This window comes from Morone saxatilis, unplaced genomic scaffold, assembly GCF_004916995.1.
Source record: "Morone saxatilis isolate NCDOM2014 unplaced genomic scaffold, NCSU_SB_2.0 Contig17, whole genome shotgun sequence".
NCBI classification, from domain to species: Eukaryota; Metazoa; Chordata; class Actinopteri; family Moronidae; genus Morone; species Morone saxatilis.
Window position 1 is genome coordinate 10,092,927 of NW_023339729.1, and position 18,222 is coordinate 10,111,148.

Sequence of the window (18,222 nt, forward strand, 5' to 3'; positions counted from 1 at the left end):
ATTTTTCTTGATTCTTGAAGCTTGTTGATTTTCTTGCCTTTCTTGGAAGATGAGGGTGTTTTAGAGTTGTTGGATTTGTCTGTGGGAGCACTACTGGACTTATTTGACTGTGCTTTTGACACTTCTTTCTTTTCTTTCTCCGTCTTCTTCTTCTTCTTCTTCTTCTTCTTCTTCATTTAAAAGTTTAAATCGCATTACCGCCACCTCCTGCTTCGGCATGTGAAAGACCAGAGACTCAATCCAGGTGCTGCATTAGTGCTTTAATCTTTAATTCCATCTTTAGATAATTTTTTATTTGTTGGCTTTCGTGATGATATTTATCATTCACTAAAAGATAAATGGCTCCTTGAAATGATCTTCAAACAACTTTCATACGCACATATGTGCACTGAAATAGGTTTTGGTTGCTGTACCAGTTACACCCCCGTCCACACCAGCCTCAAACAGAGGCCTTCTTACAGAAAGTGTAAGTGATAGGGACAAAATCCATAGCATTTCTTTTTTTGACATAATTTATAATAATAATAATAATAATAATAATAATAATAATAATAAAGCTTTCTAGAGTGAAGCAGGGGTTAATATAATGGTTTCAGTGGCTTGAGCAGTCTGAGTTAGTCCAGTATCTGAGCACCAAGTAAATCTTCTCTATCTGTAAAATGTTCTGGATCCATCAATATATATAATAGATAAATAATTATGTCTGGGAGTGTAGCCTCCTTGTTGGTTGGCAGCAGACTGGGACAGTATAGTGAATATCCTCAATTGTCGGTAAACAGTAGCACACAGGTGAGTGTGTCCTTTATTGGTTGTCCTCAGGTGTCTAGTGAATCCCTGTTGCATCACGCTGATCATGGCAGAGGGCCATGTAAGAGGCTTGTGTCAAAATAAAGCAGATCACATCCTGATAGGTGACTCTGCAAATCTGATCGGTGCAGTGAGGCGGCTTGAGAGGTTAAGTGAACCGGCTTTTGTAGTTTGTAGTTTTTTAGATTTAAAATGTTTTATAAATAGCAAATACAGAATAATAATGTTATTATAGAAATTGTAATAATTTAGGATTATACTTTCAAGATGGTGGTCTAAATTGGATTACAGAGAAAGGATGGCATGTTTCCAATGATTCTTTAAAAGTAAAAAATATATCGAACTAACTAAGAAACCACTAGATTGGTCCTGACCTGGACGTTTAGAAACTATGCCATAAAGGTCCAGTGTGTAGGATTTAGTGGCATCTAAATCTGTCGCTTACCTTCCCCTTCCACGAAACACGCAAAAAACGCAAGAACAGCGCCTTTCTACAGTCAGTGTCTGGTTTGTTAATTCTGAGCTACTGTACAAACATAGCGGTTCAACATGGCGGACTCCTTGGAAGGCGACCCGCGGTGTTTGTAGATATAAAAGGCTCATTCCAAAGTAACAAAAACACAATGATTATTATTTTCAGGTGATTATAGATTAATAAAAACATACTTTATATTATATAAAATTCTAAACGTGTCCCTTTAACCATTGTTAGAATAACGGCCAAACTGGCCTAAGATCAGTATCTGTACTGCTACTACACGAGTCATCACTCCCAAATACATGTGAGGTGTGTCACAGTTTGATCAGTGTGTCGGGTGCGCTTGACCATCAACTACAAACAGCAGCAGTGAAAATTTGAGTTTTAATTTATTTTATCATGTAACACTTAATACAGAGTTGAATGATATATGTTTTTACAGTATAATACAGAATTCAAGTAGTACATGAATATGATTCCATATTTGCATAACGTACGAGGGAAATACAAAAACATTTTATTTGTCATGATATTCACATCGATGGATTCTTAAAGATATTTCTAAATGCTCTCATTCATACACACATTCGCCTGATCCATCAAAGCAAGAAAGATTTAGAATCAACACTGCATAGACAGGCTGCAACTGGAGTCTGAGAATAGACGTTGTTGAGGAGGTATTAATATACAGTTTATAAATCCTTTATACACATAAACACACAATAAAACACATTTTTAACAATGCAAGATAATAAATAGTTGGGGCCAATTTTATGGAAATTATTTTCATATTCATTTGGACAAAAAAAAGAATGAAAGAAAAAATTTATGAAAAGATAAAGATTAAAAAAAACAAATTGGCAGGTTAATATAGTGACACGCAATATGATTTTTAACTCTGGGAGAGTTGAACTGATATTTCCATGTATATCTTAACAGGAAAATCAGATCCATAAATCCAAATAAATAAAAAATAAAAATGTCTATTTCAATTAGAAAAGAAAAAAGAAACACAAATACACATTTATACCTGAGTGTTCTTGGGAAACAGATGTGTTTTTTTGTGTTGTGATGAGGTTGTACTGTAACACCATAGCCTTTTAAAATTATTATTATCAGAAAAAGAAAGAAGTAGGAGGAGGAGGAGAAGAAGGAGAAGAAGACAGTACCTTTCTTTATTGAACATATCTTCAACACTGATGGAGCGTGTGATTGCTGAGAGAATAAAATATAACATATCTCCCACATTTAGCTCTATTTCATATTTCTGACATAAAAAACAGCCAACACAAGTAAAAATAATGATTCATGAATGAAGATGTGCGTTGTAGCTTGCATGAGGGCAGTTATGCAGTCCAGCATGCAACAGGTGGCTCAGCTGATGCAGACAAGATGGCCAACACTGACAGCATATAAATGGCTCACTATTATATCTGCCTCACAGGAACATGTTTCTTCTGTGTTTTAAGGGCAGTTTGACTTTGCTCATAAAAAGAAAAACCCTTAAACCCCTTATAAATTTTGCTAAATCAAAAAGGGAAAATGCAATAACGGTAACAGAAACAGACTTTTAGATTTACAGACTTCTTTATTGTGTTATTATTTGTTTAATCTTTTTTGCAACCTCTTCAGAATATTCATATTAGATTAGTTGATGGAAACACATGCTTGTTTTCACACAACATTTAAATGGAAATATAATTATGGTTATTTTTTTACTAAAGCAGTTCTCTAGTGATGTGAAATTACATATTTTTTTGGATTAGAGGAAAACAAAATTGTCGAAATAAGCAAATGTCACAAACTGAAACTTCATCAGTCCATGTTTGTTTTATAATAGAAATAAGGGCCTACTTAATGTTTCTGATAACAGCTTCACTCTAAGCTTTCACCCTTTATGTCACACACTGAACACAGGGAAGCAGTATGTGAACATAACAACAATGGCCCCATATTACAAAAGGCCTACAGCAGAGGAGAAAGAGGAGAAAAGTCCATGACAAAAATATTGCTATAATTTGCTTTCATATATACACATATATATGTTATACAGTACATGAGTTGTTTTACATGAAAAACATTACAGAAGAAACCAGGTGATACCTGTTGATATTGAGCACTCCTTTTACAAATACATAATTCAGGAGGGGGGTGGGGGACACTTTTCAGTTTAACAAGTAAAATACGGAGAGAACACTAAACTTTAGTCCACCACTTGTTGTCCAGATCGCATCATATACTGGGAAATGTCACACTGACCTGTTTATTACATTTCCATGCAGTTCAGTTTTAGTCAGCATACTGAAGTAATCTCTCTAAAGTGGTGCAAGTAAAGGCAGATGTAACAGAAAACATCACACTCAGAAGCTTATTATATGAAAAACCCAAATAAGATAGTTGGGATATAAGCAGAAGTATTGAGCATGACAACACCTTTTAATTAACGATTAATTAACGATTAATTAACTTAATCCTTGTCCATTCTATCTGCTTACACTCTATTGTAACTATTTAGCATTTTATCTACTCTATTAAAGATATTCATGAATGGGATATAAAGTATGAATCTCTGACATATATGTCCTCAAATGCAATGTACTGTTTCTGAAAACACAATCAGGTTATTAACTCTGGATATTCTCCTGTCTGTGACATTACGAAGCCATCCAGGCGGTGGGATGAATACAGTTACAATATAAAGGTATATTAAGCAGCTACACTTATGTGTTGCCCCGGTCCTTTCTTTTTTATTCAATGACATACATGATCTCTCCAAAGCGTGGCTGCCCTTTAAAACAAAAAACACAAAGTCTCTTTGAGCCCCCGAATTCAGTTTATACGCTTAACTTGGCTGCTTGCATGAGTAGCAGGGGTACTTCTCATACTGCCGCACAGTCCTTTAGCTGAACACTCAACAATATCTGGTGAGCTTCGATAGAAATTTAATTTCCATCCCGGGTGGCGTTTCCACAGGTTTCAACCAGTAGCAGCTGCTGAATGTATTCACATGGTACAAAGAAAGAGAATGTGCCACTTACTGGACGGGGTTTCTGCAGCACTGATTTAACTGGCATCCACAACCCGTGTGTGTGTGTGTGTGGTGTGGTGTGTGTTGTGTGTCTGTGTCTGTGTCGGTGTGCAGTGCTGCGTGTGCAGTGTGTGTGTGTGTGTGTGTGTGCGTGTGTAGTGGTCTACTACGTATATATGTGAGACAGATACGGGACAGTTTGTGTCTGTGCGAGCATGTTTTTCCACTCCTACAGTAAATCATGTTACATGTGAGCACATTTACACGTCTTTTCCTGCTTTCTGACAACCAGTAGGAGTCACTCTCTCTCTCAGATGCTGATGGGGCAGACGATGAATTTGTCCTCCAGCATGACACTGACGATAAGGAAGACAAAGTAGAGCAGGAACATGAGAAGGCCCAGGAACTTGCTCATTCTCCACTTGCAAGACGCGATGGATATGATGACGAAGAGCAGCATGAGGAAGAGGAGGACGATGGCGCAGAACAGGCCGTTGCTGCTCACCTGCACCGGCTTGAAGTCGTTGATGATGTTGTAGATGAGCCAGGGGAATGGCAGACTGGTGGGAGACGAGGGGAGAGGGAAGATGATAGTTTTTATTTCTGAGCTTGAATTCTCACTTAAAAGTGGTGATTACACTTTGTTTTTGTGTGCTGGACTCACCCCACAGTGATATCAAAGATGTTGGAGCCCACAGAGCTGGACACAGCCATGTCACCGAGGCCTTTCCGTGCCACGATCACACTGGTGATCAGGTCAGGGATTGAAGTGCCAGCTGCTAATATGGTCAGACCCATGATCTCCTCTGTGATCCAGAACGTTTCTCCAACCTGAGAGGAAGGATTTGTTGCTTAATGTTGCAGCTGTACAGTTTTTATTTCCTTAATAAGGTTTTTGTGGCATCACTTTGTACACTAAATATACAAACAGAAAGCAAATAGGATCAAAGAGGTGGAGGTCACAGATGCAGAGTTTCAGTGAGATGGCAGGACAGACAGAAAAAGATGTTGGAGGCAGTAACATTATTGTTGCATCTTTAAGTAAGCAAATCTAATCAAATGCAACATTTGAATCACTTGTGTGTCACTTTCATGTTTCATTATTTCTTTACACTATTAATATTATTATATTCCATTTCTGCCAATAGATCCTCCTAAATGTTAGGCTGAACCTTTATGAGAAGACGATGGTAACGATTCATCACCTCTAGCTGATTTATAGTTCACAGTCACTTCACGTAACACTTTTGCACACAGCACTCTGCACCTATGAAAGCTAAAACAAGCACCTGTGCGCCTCCTCAGTGACCTTGCACACATGACCTCTTGCTTCAGGCCTGTCTTTGCATGTGTGCCGTTAAAATAGAGCGTTACAGATTGAACTGGCTGTGGATCAAAGCAGATTAGGTGGGATTAGCTGCTTTGGTCACACATTCTACGCCCTGACTGCTGCACTCTCATAGGGTTGCCTCAGAAAAAGAATAGAAAAGACAACAGAGTTGGTGTATGTGACAAATAGAGAAAACCAATCAGTATGTGTGTGTCAGTGTGTGAGTGTGTGTGTTGGTGTGTTGTGTTGGGTGTGTGTGTGGTGTGTGTTAAGTACCTGGTGAGCCCACCACACCATCAGGTAGGAGAAGAAAGCAATCCAACAAATGGCACCGAGGAAAGTGATGGGGAAGAACTTTGCTGAGGTCTGAGAATAAAATGTCAATAAAAACATAATTCAGTTCATCAATGGCTCCACCAAGAACCTGATATACATCACTGCGTACAATACAGTATTTAAAATAGAAAATAAAAAACAAGAGTGGAACCTGCTATTACTGTAATTATTGAACAGGCCATGTAACAAATGAACTAATCTAGAGACAAAATTTAAAGTATTACAAGGATTTGTAATGTTTTTCATTGATTGTGTGTGTGTGTGTGTGTTGTCACCTCTCTCCTGACGTCGGGCAGTGAGAGCCACAGAGGAAGGATGATGGGCAGGATGAGGAGGTAGGTGATCTGCTTCCTTAGGGTGTCGGGCCAGGCAAGGCTCAGAGGCTGGTCTTCATCCTCCTCTTCCTCAGGGCCCTAAGAAGGAGTTATCAATACTGATGATAAAGGCAACACTATATATCACTAAGTTAAACCTTCTAATTGTTTTATAGTACAATGCAGCCACGTGTTGTGTATGCTGTATATATTTTTACAGCTTTACTGAGGCTCTAATGAAACATATGCTTTAAAAGAGCTAAATGCCGAAAGATAAAAACCATACCTCTTCTCCTCCTGCAACACCGTTCATGGGTGGTGTGACCTCCACAGCAACATTTGTACTGTTTGGGATGTTTTTATCAGCTTGAGGGAAAAACAAAAGGAGCGTGAGAGGGATAATGGAGTTGTTCACAAAGACATAATTCATTTGACATGAAAAGTTGTGGTGTAATGACACTAAAAGTAGAGCTGAAACTTAGTACAATTTGCTTTTCTTGGTTGTGTCTGGGAGGGAGCTCCTATGTTGGGAAACAAAATATGCCTGTTAATTTTCTGAACTCATCCTTACAACTGTACAACAGAGTATCATATGGAAGACATTTTGTGCCCCCCTCATAATGAATTGATCAATTGACAGATTTACTTGATTTCATGAATAAATTGGTAAATCACATTTAAATCAGATAAATTAGACCATAGATAAATTAATCCACAACTTGCTGATTAAAGTGAATGTATATAGTAAATAAATAACAAAAATATATAATTTGGTGCTTTATCTGATAGTTTGTGAACTACCAGACTGTCATACTTTATAGAAGATTTTACAAATGTCAGTTTGTTCTTAATGTTATTATTTGATAATGAATTCAATTATCCATTATTGAAAATACTAATATATTTAATTCTCTAACCTACCTGTTCATTCATTAATTTTTGATAACAAATTCTTGATTACTTTATGTGTTGTTTACTATCAACAGCAACTTAACTGATTAATGATTTGATAATTGATAATTGAGTGGCACAAATGGACTCCCATAGCTTCACACATTGCGGTTACTCACCTACACCATTGGCATTGGCAGCGGCGGCGGCAGCGGCCTCTTCTTTACACTTCTGCTTGGCCATTTTGTGAAGGATTGACGCCTTCTCTTTGAAACGTCCTGAAACAAAGGAAGCCCAATAAGTCCAGCATGCTCTCCTAAAAATGTGTAATTAATTATGTATACATGCTCTGTGCTGGGACTACTTGCAGGAGGAACAAATATAGGAATGAGGTGAGGAAATACTAAGAAGTGGAAATTCACCATTTGGCTATAATAACCCAACTTGGGCAAAGTCTTACCTTAATCAAACACTCTCATGTGCACAAATATTTTTTTCTGAAACCAAAATCTCAGCCAATCTTAAACATAATCTTTACCAAAGCTGTTTAACTTTCTTAACATTAACCATTAAGAAACACATGGTCTAATTATATGTGGAGGAATGTAAGGTTCATATAATCTACATGCACAGTGCATCCTATGTGTGTCATAGTGAGTGTTTATTTCACAAGATTTTAACATTATATCTAGTTGCATTTGAGTGCATGTGCATGTGTGTGTTTTGTGTTTATTAATTTAGTTATTTTTGCTTACCCATACCTTCGTCACTGAGCGGGTCCAGGGTATGGATCATGAGCTGGAAGATGCTGTTTCTCATCAGTGAGTTGTGTAGAGAAGCACAGCTGCCTTCCCTCTGCAGTCTGGGTTTGGCCTTTAAAAAACACGAACACAAAAATAAAAATTTTTGCTAAAATAAAAATGTGCTTACTTATTCCACATTCGGCATCATTCATCATCATTATTTTTATTAATTTAAGAAATTATTTCCTATAACATGACCAGTACCAGACAGATTTACAAAAGCAAACTCACCGTCAGCTTGTTCTCATCATCTTTGGGTGCATTCGCCTTTAGGGAAAAACACAGAGAAAGTAAACATAGTATACAGCATAGGTTTTCCTATATATACACACAGTAACACAAATGCATGTGCTAAATTATGCTATATTTGTTCAGATTGTGTGGTGTGTGGATTGGATTGCATTACTACAGTAGCGGGATGGGGGGGGGGGTAAGTGAAAAATCAATTATTACAGTTACAATACAGTTCAACACACACCAATGAACCCAGATGTGTTAAGGCTAATGTTCGAACTAAAAGTGTCTTCAACCTCTTACATCCTGTTTACTCAACAGACCTTCATTAAACAATGGATGAGCAATGAACACACACACGTGAACTCCTAAAGCAGCAATAATGATTTTATTTGATCTGTTCCACTAACTGCAACCAAACATTTGAGCATCCTGTCATGTTTTCACTTCAGAGTGGGAAAGACAGGTAGGAAAGATGGTATGGGCCCCATTTAACTCTTCAGAGGAAGAACAGCCTCAGTGTTTAACCCATACTGCTAATTTATTTGATCTAAAGCACACTATATAAACACACACACTGTCCCTTAATTTCTGCCAGTGTGTGTTACATCATTGTCTCCTCTGTCTTTCCTCCTCATAGTGGGAGTGAACCAGTGCCAGAGGTTGTGGATCTTGTTCCAACATGAAGACTACAGGGGAGGACTAATCTCAACTCCAGTCATTTCTTCAGAGGACATATACAGCACAACAGTGTCGCCACATACTGTAGAGAACCACACACACGCATGCATGCACACACACACAACCTACTTGTGTTTTTATTTACACCACACACACACACACACACAGATATAGTCCATAGGCGAGGAAAGATAGAGAATGTCGTGGTGGTTTGTGAAAGTACAGAGGTGGATAATGTCAGCAGTGGGGGGTCGGATGTGGAGACAGATGGGAACATAAACTGTTGTGGGTAGATTGTCAAATGTATTACTATACTGTACTATATTAACTAGTAACTGGTCTCTGTAGTTTTGCAGTAGAGGTGGATTAAATCCCAGTATGACTTAATATGAGAACTTCATGAGAATAAAGTTATTTAAGCTTTCTGATTTGTTTAGAAAATTAAGCAAAAATAATGGTTAGGTCAGTTGAGCAATCATATGAGTTAGGATAGAATACAATGAAATATCTGTCACTTTTGATTTAACTAGTTAAATTTGATATATATTTAAGGGTTCAGGAAGATGCTTTTACATTTTTGTAATAAAGAAATTCTCTAAGGCAAAACAGCAAACAGGCAGGAAAGTTGTGTCTTATTAATGTACTCCAGGGATAAATTAATCAGTCAAAGCACACAGCTATTGTCCTGTGCACAGTATGCTTTGTATATACTCAATAATCAAATTTTTTAAACCTTAGTAAGGCGCTGCAATGGTACTATTTTATCTAAGGTAAGTTCTCCTTGTGTACCTCATCTTTTTCCTTAAATAGTGATAAACTTAATACACAAACAATTACATCACACAGTTCAGGTAACTATTAAATTTCTCTTCATATGTTATATTATAGAGTAGAAATGTTCTACAAAGACAGCATCAGTTGATCACCAACACCAGGCAGAGAGGTGGAGGTTTTGTTGTTGACACGTTTTCATGATGGAGGCCCCAGAGTTTGAGCAGATAATCCTTTTAGCTTGCATCTGACAAGACACCTGCTGCTGTTATGGCAGCTACAGAAAGGCTGAATCTTTCTTCTTTTTAAAGGTCTATTGCTCATATAAGCTTGTCACATGTTTGTCCGATCCAGATTGATTGAGTCGGTAATGCATAAAGACCCGCTGGCTGCAGTTTAGGCGATGTTACATACTGTAAGATTCACCTACTTAGACTCACTGAAATGAGCTAAAACACATAATTTCAGAAAATGTGTCTGAAACTTAAGTTGATTTCTTTTCACTTCAGGTATTCATATCACGTTGCTGTTTTTTTATATAACAATTTATAAAGATACATAAAAAGAGCAGCAATGGACACATGTCTTTATTATCCATGTGATTGCTGAGCAGCGTGCTCTCTGCTCTAATAGCAGAGGCCAGCTTGGCATTAGGTCATGTTGGTTAGTGCTCACATGGCTCCTGAGAGCAGCTTGGTGACAAAAGACACTTATAACCCTCTGTAGAATCTGCTGAGACTAACAGTGGATTTTAATGATTGTCCTTCATGTGAAAAGCCAGTTTATTTATATTTAAAGTAACATAATCCTCAGTCTGACAAACACCTTTAACCTCTTGGATCTATGTAACATTTTAAAACTTGTTTATAAAAACTCAACAACTCATTTTCATTAAGTTCAGCTTTTAAAAAGGTGGCTGTCTGTAACTGTACTATAGTTAAAAGCCTTTTTGTAACTTATTTCCAAATGCTGCTAATCTTTGTCACCTTTGTCCTTATTTCTCTCAGTTGTCCTCTCGATATATAAATAAACCACCAATGACTAATCACCACAAATAAAAAAAAACATATGGTAAAGGCAACACTAATATGGTATACATACAGTATAACTAACCTGTAACTGATACATTAGCCAGACTTAAAGATGAGACTAAGATAATCAAGAGTGACATTATTTTATACCTTGTTAAAATGTTATGTAATTTACAACAATTTCTACTGTGTTAGATACAAGATCACATTTCGCTCCAGTGTCCATCTGACTGTCCGAGCTGTGGGACTTAGCCAGGATTAATCGGCAGAGATCACCACTTTTAGACTGGTGATTTTCAAGCCTGCGTGTGAAGTCCAGCAGCAACCTTCACAGGTCATCATGCTGTCAAACATTTCTCTGTCATTCTCATCTGTCAGCAAACACCAACTACCTTTTTTATTATTTACAGACAACTGCTCATTTAAATTCCACTTATGACGGTAAGTGATAAGCACCTTGCTCAACAGTTATAGATACATTTACTTACACTGAACAACTGTTTAATTTTGATCATGATCCATAATGTGAAACTACAAAATCAGACGTGCTTTGGAATCGAAGTAAACGTGCAATGTGTATCTGTACTAATAACTGCTGACGGATAAATCTTCTTTCTGTATACAGATACATATCCCAAGAGATCTTCAGTTTAGTAGTTTAGGACAATGCAGATGTGAGCCTTGTCTGATATTGATGACTGCAAGGAGAATTTTAACATTAAATTAGAGCTCTGCAGAGACAGTGTGTTGGGCTGTATGTTTGCTGTCGTCACCACAGGTAAGCAGTTGAGATAAGGGGATAAGAAGGGATTGTCGTCTTTAGTGCCATCATCAAGCAAACCAGCATCTTCTCCCGATACCTCTCTACATAGACACTATAGGCACTGTATGTACCGTGCAAAAACACTTGAAACATGCAATAAATTACACACAAAAAAAATGTTGTGAGCATGACTGCAGGTCGAGGAAGGAGCATTCAGTCTTTACTCTCAGTGATCTGCTGATTCCTGCTCCCCAAGGGAGCATCTGACTATTATTAGAGGCTCTTATAGGATTGGAGAGCATTAACCTGGAGGATTATTTAGCAGCTAGCGACACATGAGGGCAAGGCAGCTGGACATGAAGTGCCGGACAGACAGAAAGAGAAAAGCTGTTCTTGGGTTGAGGTGAGACAGTCTGAAGAACAGCTGATTCCCAGAAGGGCACAAATGTCAAACAGAGCTTCTGCAACAACACTGATAAAAACAGAGGTTAATGAGTGCCCAAATATACTGTATATGCTCACATGTATAGAAAAGAAAAATACAGAATATACTACTACAAAGTTCAGTTAATGCACTTGGGGCCAGGGGAGTAAAATCATATTGTTATAGTCACTAACTGATTCTTGAATGGATTACAACGAAAGAAAAAATGTTTGGATCTGCCTGAATATAATAAAAGAAAGTACTAAGTCAGCTATTAGCTATATATATGTATATATGTATATATATATACATATATATAAAGAGAGAGAGAGATTGCTATGCAGAAGAAGAAAATAACTCATAACTCTATAAGAAAACCCTAAATAAAAGGAAGCCAAGCTTCTTGGGAAGTTGTTTACAATTAGCATTTAAAGGGAAGAGCTTTAAAGTAGATATACGGCCATGAGCTCATCTGTTGCCTAAAACAAACTTCTACTGGCCTGAATCACTAGCATAAAAATAGTTCCCTCAGTCTAAGTGTTTTCAACTACTATTGTATCTTAACAGTTTGTTCTGTATACATATAATTTATATATGTATATATATGTATGTATGTTCCTACAATGACAAGAAAATGTATATAATATGTCATTAATGTTTCCAGAAAGACAAAAGCCAGATCACGTGCAGCAGTGCACTGTATACGCCCCTGAAGAACTGGTGATGGGTGATGTCGGTCTAGGCTACGGGCAAGCTGCTCTAAGATCAGCCTACAGTAGTTTTAGTATTTGTCACCTGAGCGCCGTATGAGATTACAACATCAGAGAGCAACAGATCTGACTCCAACTGCACACACAGACAGAACAAAAGACGGAGAGACAAACGTGAAAAAACAAAATAGCTTCTTTGTGTGTAAATGTGTTGAACCTTTTGCACCCCATGCAGCATCATTGTCTATGTGTTTTTATAAAACACAGCAGTAAGCAGCACAATGAGTACTCCAAGCCAGTCCCAAGATTAAACTCTCCCATCATCTTGGCATGAAGTGGATAGTTTAGTGTTCGTGAAGTGATTGGTATGGTGAGTGCAATGTGAATAGGTCAACATCCTGTGAGTATGTATTCAAGAGCCTTTTAGAAAAAAAACCCACTCACTTCTAACATGTTAAATTAAGTGTGTTTTAATTCTTAAAATACCTTCTATTGTCTTATATGTTCCTAAGATTGTGACCAGATGTATAGGGGCTTATGGGATCTGTATGTAATCGATGTAAGGAGAAGAACTGCAGTTGCTCTGAAATTATGAGTTGAAATAGAGGACAAACACTACAGCCTTCCTCAAAAGTCAAGAGACCCCTTTCCAAATGTCAGAACAAAGAGGAGGGGAGCTAAAGGAGGGATTGTGCTGATGAGGTTGAAGAGATGCTACATCATCTGCTTTCAGATTTTGACTAATTCTATCATATAGGACACTCCCAGAATCTCAAATTTCGTAACTGTCAGGGTATATTTAAAATATTAGAGAGAAAACCATCAAAATGTCTAATATAATGAACAAATATCTCAGTATAACCATTGTGATTGAAACTGGGACTTATTCTGAAACGACCCACAAGTGACTTACTTACAAAGGAATTACTTACACCTACAGTTTTTAAATAGAACTATGCACTGCAATTTTGCATTGTTATTTCTGATGTTCCGACTGGCTAGGGAGCAGTTTCCATGTGTGAAAATCATAGCGTGCTTCCCTTGTAACTAGAAGGAAGTAAATTCTAAACTGGATAAATAAAAGGTTAATAGCATTTTGACTTTTTTGTCGAACTGATTTCAGGGCTTGTGTAATTCCAGTCATAGAGGTTATATGACTCTTTGGCAAAGACTGTGACAGTATGTAGATACAGCCTCTCAGAGGTGGTTTGACATGAATGATAGATGGGAACATGATCAATACCCCATTAGAAAATACAGAAATTGTAAAATAAATCTGCTGCAATTAATCTTTCTATTCTAACATAAAATGTCTTTGTATTGTCCAGTTGAACAGGGACATTTAACTACCAGTTTTGGTTACATCAGTCCTATTCTGAGAGTCTTGCTGGTTACTGAAGTTGGTTACTAAAAGTAGTGACTGAAGACAAGGCCAGTTCCTAAACTTAGTCAGCACCAAGATGCTGTGATCTGGCTCTGTGTCTGGCACTGTCGGAGCTACACAGATGGAAGGTTAAGACAAATCTTTATATCCTTCCAGAGGGGAATTCAGAAGGGTTGGGCTGCCTGACAGACTGCTGTCTTTAACACCCTCTCTGCTTCCTGTATATCACCCTCTCATATTCTCAGAACAGGAGTACTATTGTTCTCGGGGTCGGTAGCCCTGACAGGTTCACTCTGTGATCATCATTATGAAATACAATCACTTTTCTCAGAATAGTCATGAACAAATGCTCAGATTTCAGCTAAGGGACTCTGAGAAATGTCCCCATCCACTTCAGAAACTCATGTTAAGAATCACAAATTTCCCTTCCCATGTTTTCTGGAAACCAAAGAAGTCACGTAAAGAATTAGAAACTTCTTGATGGTTGTTTCTGTTGGAGAATCTCCTTCTGTGGATGGAGGGGTAAATCACTGAATGAGAACATTGGGGTAAATGTATGGGTGGTTGGATGAATGTAAGGGTCAGCTGTTGGCACCCCAAAGGATGGCTGCTGTTAAGCAAAACAGTGGCAAGAGTAGGGTGGGTATTAGAAATAAGTACATCAATCAATGGATGTACAAATGGATGGATGGAGGGGTGAATGGATGGATGGGCCAATGAGAGGAGGGATGGATAGAGGACAGAGTCAGGCTCACCTTTGGTGCAGTCTCCAGCTCGTTCACCTGGTTGCTGCCCAGGAAGTTCTTGATGACAAGTTCTACTTTGGCATTGAACTTCATGAATGTCACATAGCAGGTGTAGCAGCATAGCAGGCTGATACTTTCCCCCAATGTGATTTCATTATCCAGAAAGAAATAGATGAGCATGAGCAAGCCAATGATATAGAATGAGACGTCTCTGAACAGAGGCCACCAGGTGAGGTTCAGCACCTCTTTGGAGAACAGGGCGCACATCCCGATCACAAACAGGATGTTGAAGACGGCGGAGCCCACAATGGTGCCAATACCCACGTTACTATGGGAGACAAAGACTCCTATGACAGAAGTGAAGAGCTCCGGGGCTGAGCCACCTGCCGCCATGAAGGTGGCTCCTGCTACATCATCAGAGATCTCCAGCCTCTCTGTGATGACAGTGAGCGCAGGAACAAAGAACTCATCACAGACGATGGCTAAGGATATAAACATGTACAACATGCCAAACATATGAAAAACCACATAGCCCTGGCGTCTCTCCTCCACACTGAAGTAGTCCGTTGGGTAGTCTCCGTGATTCATCTCTATTTCGGATGATTTCATGGCTACCGGTATGTCCTCTGGCGCTGCTGTTAGGTTGTGGTGCTGCAGAAGAGTTCTTTGGGGCACTGCTGCCTCGGCTGAACCCTCGCCATCCACTGTTGTGACCAGCGACAAGGCACTCCATGAGCAGACTGTGCAGGCCACTGCCAGGCTGATGATGAAGCCCAGAATCCGTCCAGGTCGCAGCTTTCTTCTGACACTCTGGTAGTGGTGCCTGGTGGAGCTGCTGTGAGGTCCCAGAAGAGGTGCAGAGCTGGAGGAAGCCATCATGCCATGACTCCTTATGGGTTGCATGAAATCCATGGTGTTTGGCGCAGGTTGTCAGGCAGAGTGGAAGTATCTGGAATCCCCCCCAAAGCTGGGTTGGTGGTGCTGGTGGCTACAAGGGCAGGGGTTTGACAGGCCGCAACGGTTTATCGATTTGTTTGCATGCTGCTCCCCAGTCTAAACACAATGGAAGCCCTGCTGTCTGATCCCAGGATCCAGCCCATTCAAAGGCTTCCTCATATTACTCACTGCAAGACAAAAAATTGATAGTTTTAATGCAAGGGAGCATATATATTACCCTCTTCTTCTTAAGCTTTTCCACTTATGATATCCATCTACAGGCCTTTTTAGCAGTGGTAAAAAAGTAACTGAGAACATTTACTCAAGTACTGTAGCAAGGTAGAAATTTCAGTCACTTTGCAGAGAGAAATATTGTACTTTTTACACCACAAGATTTATCTAACAACTATAGTTTCTTTGCAGATAAAGGTTTTTCTACTGAAATTGTGTGAACTGTGAGGTCCATATTTGGCTCTGCTCCTGACAGATTCATAAACGTGACTTCAAGTTCATGAGGCTCAGATGAATAATAATTGCTGGTCAGGTTAATCTCTCTGGATTGTCTTTAAATGTATGTTTAATGAAAGCCTGATATGCAGATGAAGTCGGTTTATGTGAATCAGCACATTTACTCATATGTTTATGTAAACGTACAGTAATTTATCACAAAAAAAATTATGAAAGTCTGAATTCTGAAATCCTCTAATTTTCTTGTATCTGGAGTGACAGTATGTACTGAATTGCTAATAACAGTTGAGTAGCAGTATTAATAGCAGCAATTCTGTTAAAGTGCTGTGGCCTTCTTGACATGTGTTGAGAACCTGCAGTCAGATCTCTCCTTTAAGTGAAGCTTGCACATTAGTGAAAGCTCATTAGGAAGCTATTTAATCCCTGAGAAGATATACTTAGAATCCTCATGCCCTGCACACTGAAGCCACTGCACAAAGTCAAAAAGTAGACACCAACAAAATGATCAGTAAATTTGAGGGACAAATAAGAGCTGGTGAACATTGGACTTATTCAGCATTGAAACAGCTACACACTGCAATGTTGAAACTTCTCACAAGTCCCACACAATGCCCAGTCTTCTGCAGTCCACTATGAGAAACAATATTATTATGTATGTGTGAAAAATGTATTTAACCATTTTAAAACCAATGGAATGTTAATGTAGCATTTAAGAATCAAGCAGGACTCTCATTGGACACTTACAGCAAAGAAAGACTACAGCTACACAGAAAAAGCACAAAAATATATTTTTTCTCATACCACATTTGGAAATCTCCCGTTCAGCAGGAAGAACTCCAGCAGGTAGTCAGGTGCTCTGAGTGGATATTCCACTAAATTGAATCCCAAAGGAGAAAGGTCCCGAGGGCTGAAGGTCCGAACAGTAAATCCTCAGTGAGATTTTTTCTCCCTCAGCCTCAGTGGAGCTCCAAGACACCAGGTCAGGAGCCAGAACCAACGGCTCCTCCCTCCCTCTCAGTGATCCTTCCCCCTTTGACGTTGCCTCCCTCCTTCCCTGCTTCAGTATATCTTCCTCTCCTTGTCTTCTTGCTCTCCAGGTCCAAGAATGAGGATCAGTGCTGTCCATCACTGTCCGTCTTCCTTCCTTCCTCTCTCCACCCCCCACCAACCTGTTCCCACCTCCCCCAGTGTCATGTATCATTTCTTCCCATCCCCACGCCCAAGGAAATGGGTCTTACACAAGGAGCTTACAGCTTGATGGGACTGAAGCCTTTCGTGCCATCAGATCATAGTGCTGTTCTCAAAGACTTTGAAAACCATCCCAATTACAACACATTGCAGCAGCCTTATAACTCTTAAATTAAGATGTTTAACTCCTAAAAGCCTTTTTTTCAAACTTTAGTCTTGCACATACAATACATTTATTGATTATTTTTGCACACGAATGTGTACTTTTAGCTAGAAAAGTTTTTAGTATAAAAAGTCACTTCTTTCCAATTCATCATTCTTGACATCATTGTGCAGCTTTCTTTAAAAAAAGAGAGGGTTTGCACAACATGTTTCAGTCATAAACAGCCAGTTGTTGGAAGTAAAGTCACCATAGCATCTGTCTTTCATTTCCAGCATGTCTGTAATTGGCTTTGGGTGCACACTTGCTCCTAAGAGACAATCCTGCATCCCTTATGAGCACAATAATAATGCCTACTGACACATGCTGATGTGGACCCACATACTGGATGTGGCTCCATTATACAGGTCCCAGAACACGAGACTTAGAATTACAGAGTTATGGGAGATAAAATCATTATTTTACCAAAGGAATCAAATTATTTACAAATATTTAAAAATGTATTTCTTAAAGTGGAAATTGGGATTGAGCAATGTGTGTGTGGGTGTGAGTGTGTTTCTCCTGACTATGAGGACACTTCAGTAGAATACATGCTGACTCTGTGAAGACTTTACCTAATTGTAAGGACAAATGACAGAAGTAGAAGCACTTATCAATTCGCAAATAAGTCCCTCCTGCCTTTTCTCCACATGCACTAATAATTCTGTAATACCTGAATTCTAGTGTGTGTGTGTGTGTG

General features: G+C 38.8%; 1 protein-coding gene across 4 annotated transcripts; it reads right to left on the minus strand.

Moving 5' to 3' along the window:
- Positions 1-4,396: 4,396 nt before the first annotated feature.
- slc24a2 (solute carrier family 24 member 2) lies at positions 4,397-17,067 on the minus strand. Of its 4 annotated transcripts, none has more exons than XM_035660469.1 (11): positions 16,937-17,067; positions 14,741-15,855; positions 8,219-8,254; positions 7,946-8,057; positions 7,364-7,462; positions 6,779-6,814; positions 6,580-6,659; positions 6,255-6,392; positions 5,920-6,009; positions 4,978-5,144; positions 4,397-4,873 (listed from the first exon to the last, which is right to left on the minus strand). In XM_035660469.1, the coding sequence occupies exons 2-11, from the start codon at positions 15,641-15,643 to the stop codon at positions 4,624-4,626; spliced, it is 1,911 nt and encodes a 636-aa protein (XP_035516362.1). In that variant the 5' UTR covers positions 15,644-15,855; positions 16,937-17,067; the 3' UTR covers positions 4,397-4,623. The 4 variants fall into 4 exon arrangements, with proteins under 4 accessions (XP_035516362.1, XP_035516361.1, XP_035516365.1 ...); XM_035660468.1 differs by having other exon boundaries at positions 7,940-8,057; XM_035660472.1 differs by lacking the exon at positions 6,779-6,814.
- Positions 17,068-18,222: the final 1,155 nt, after the last annotated feature.

Coding starts and splice junctions, on each gene's coding strand:
- slc24a2 (XM_035660468.1), bottom strand. CDS start 15,643: ATGGATTTCATGCAACCCATAAGGAGTCATGGCATGATGGCTTCCTCC. Junction 6,815..7,363: donor TGCCAATGCCAATGGTGTAG/GTGAGTAACCGC, acceptor TTCCCAACATAG/GAGCTCCCTCCCAGACACAA. Junction 6,393..6,579: donor GTGTTGCAGGAGGAGAAGAG/GTATGGTTTTTA, acceptor ACTCCTTCTTAG/GGCCCTGAGGAAGAGGAGGA.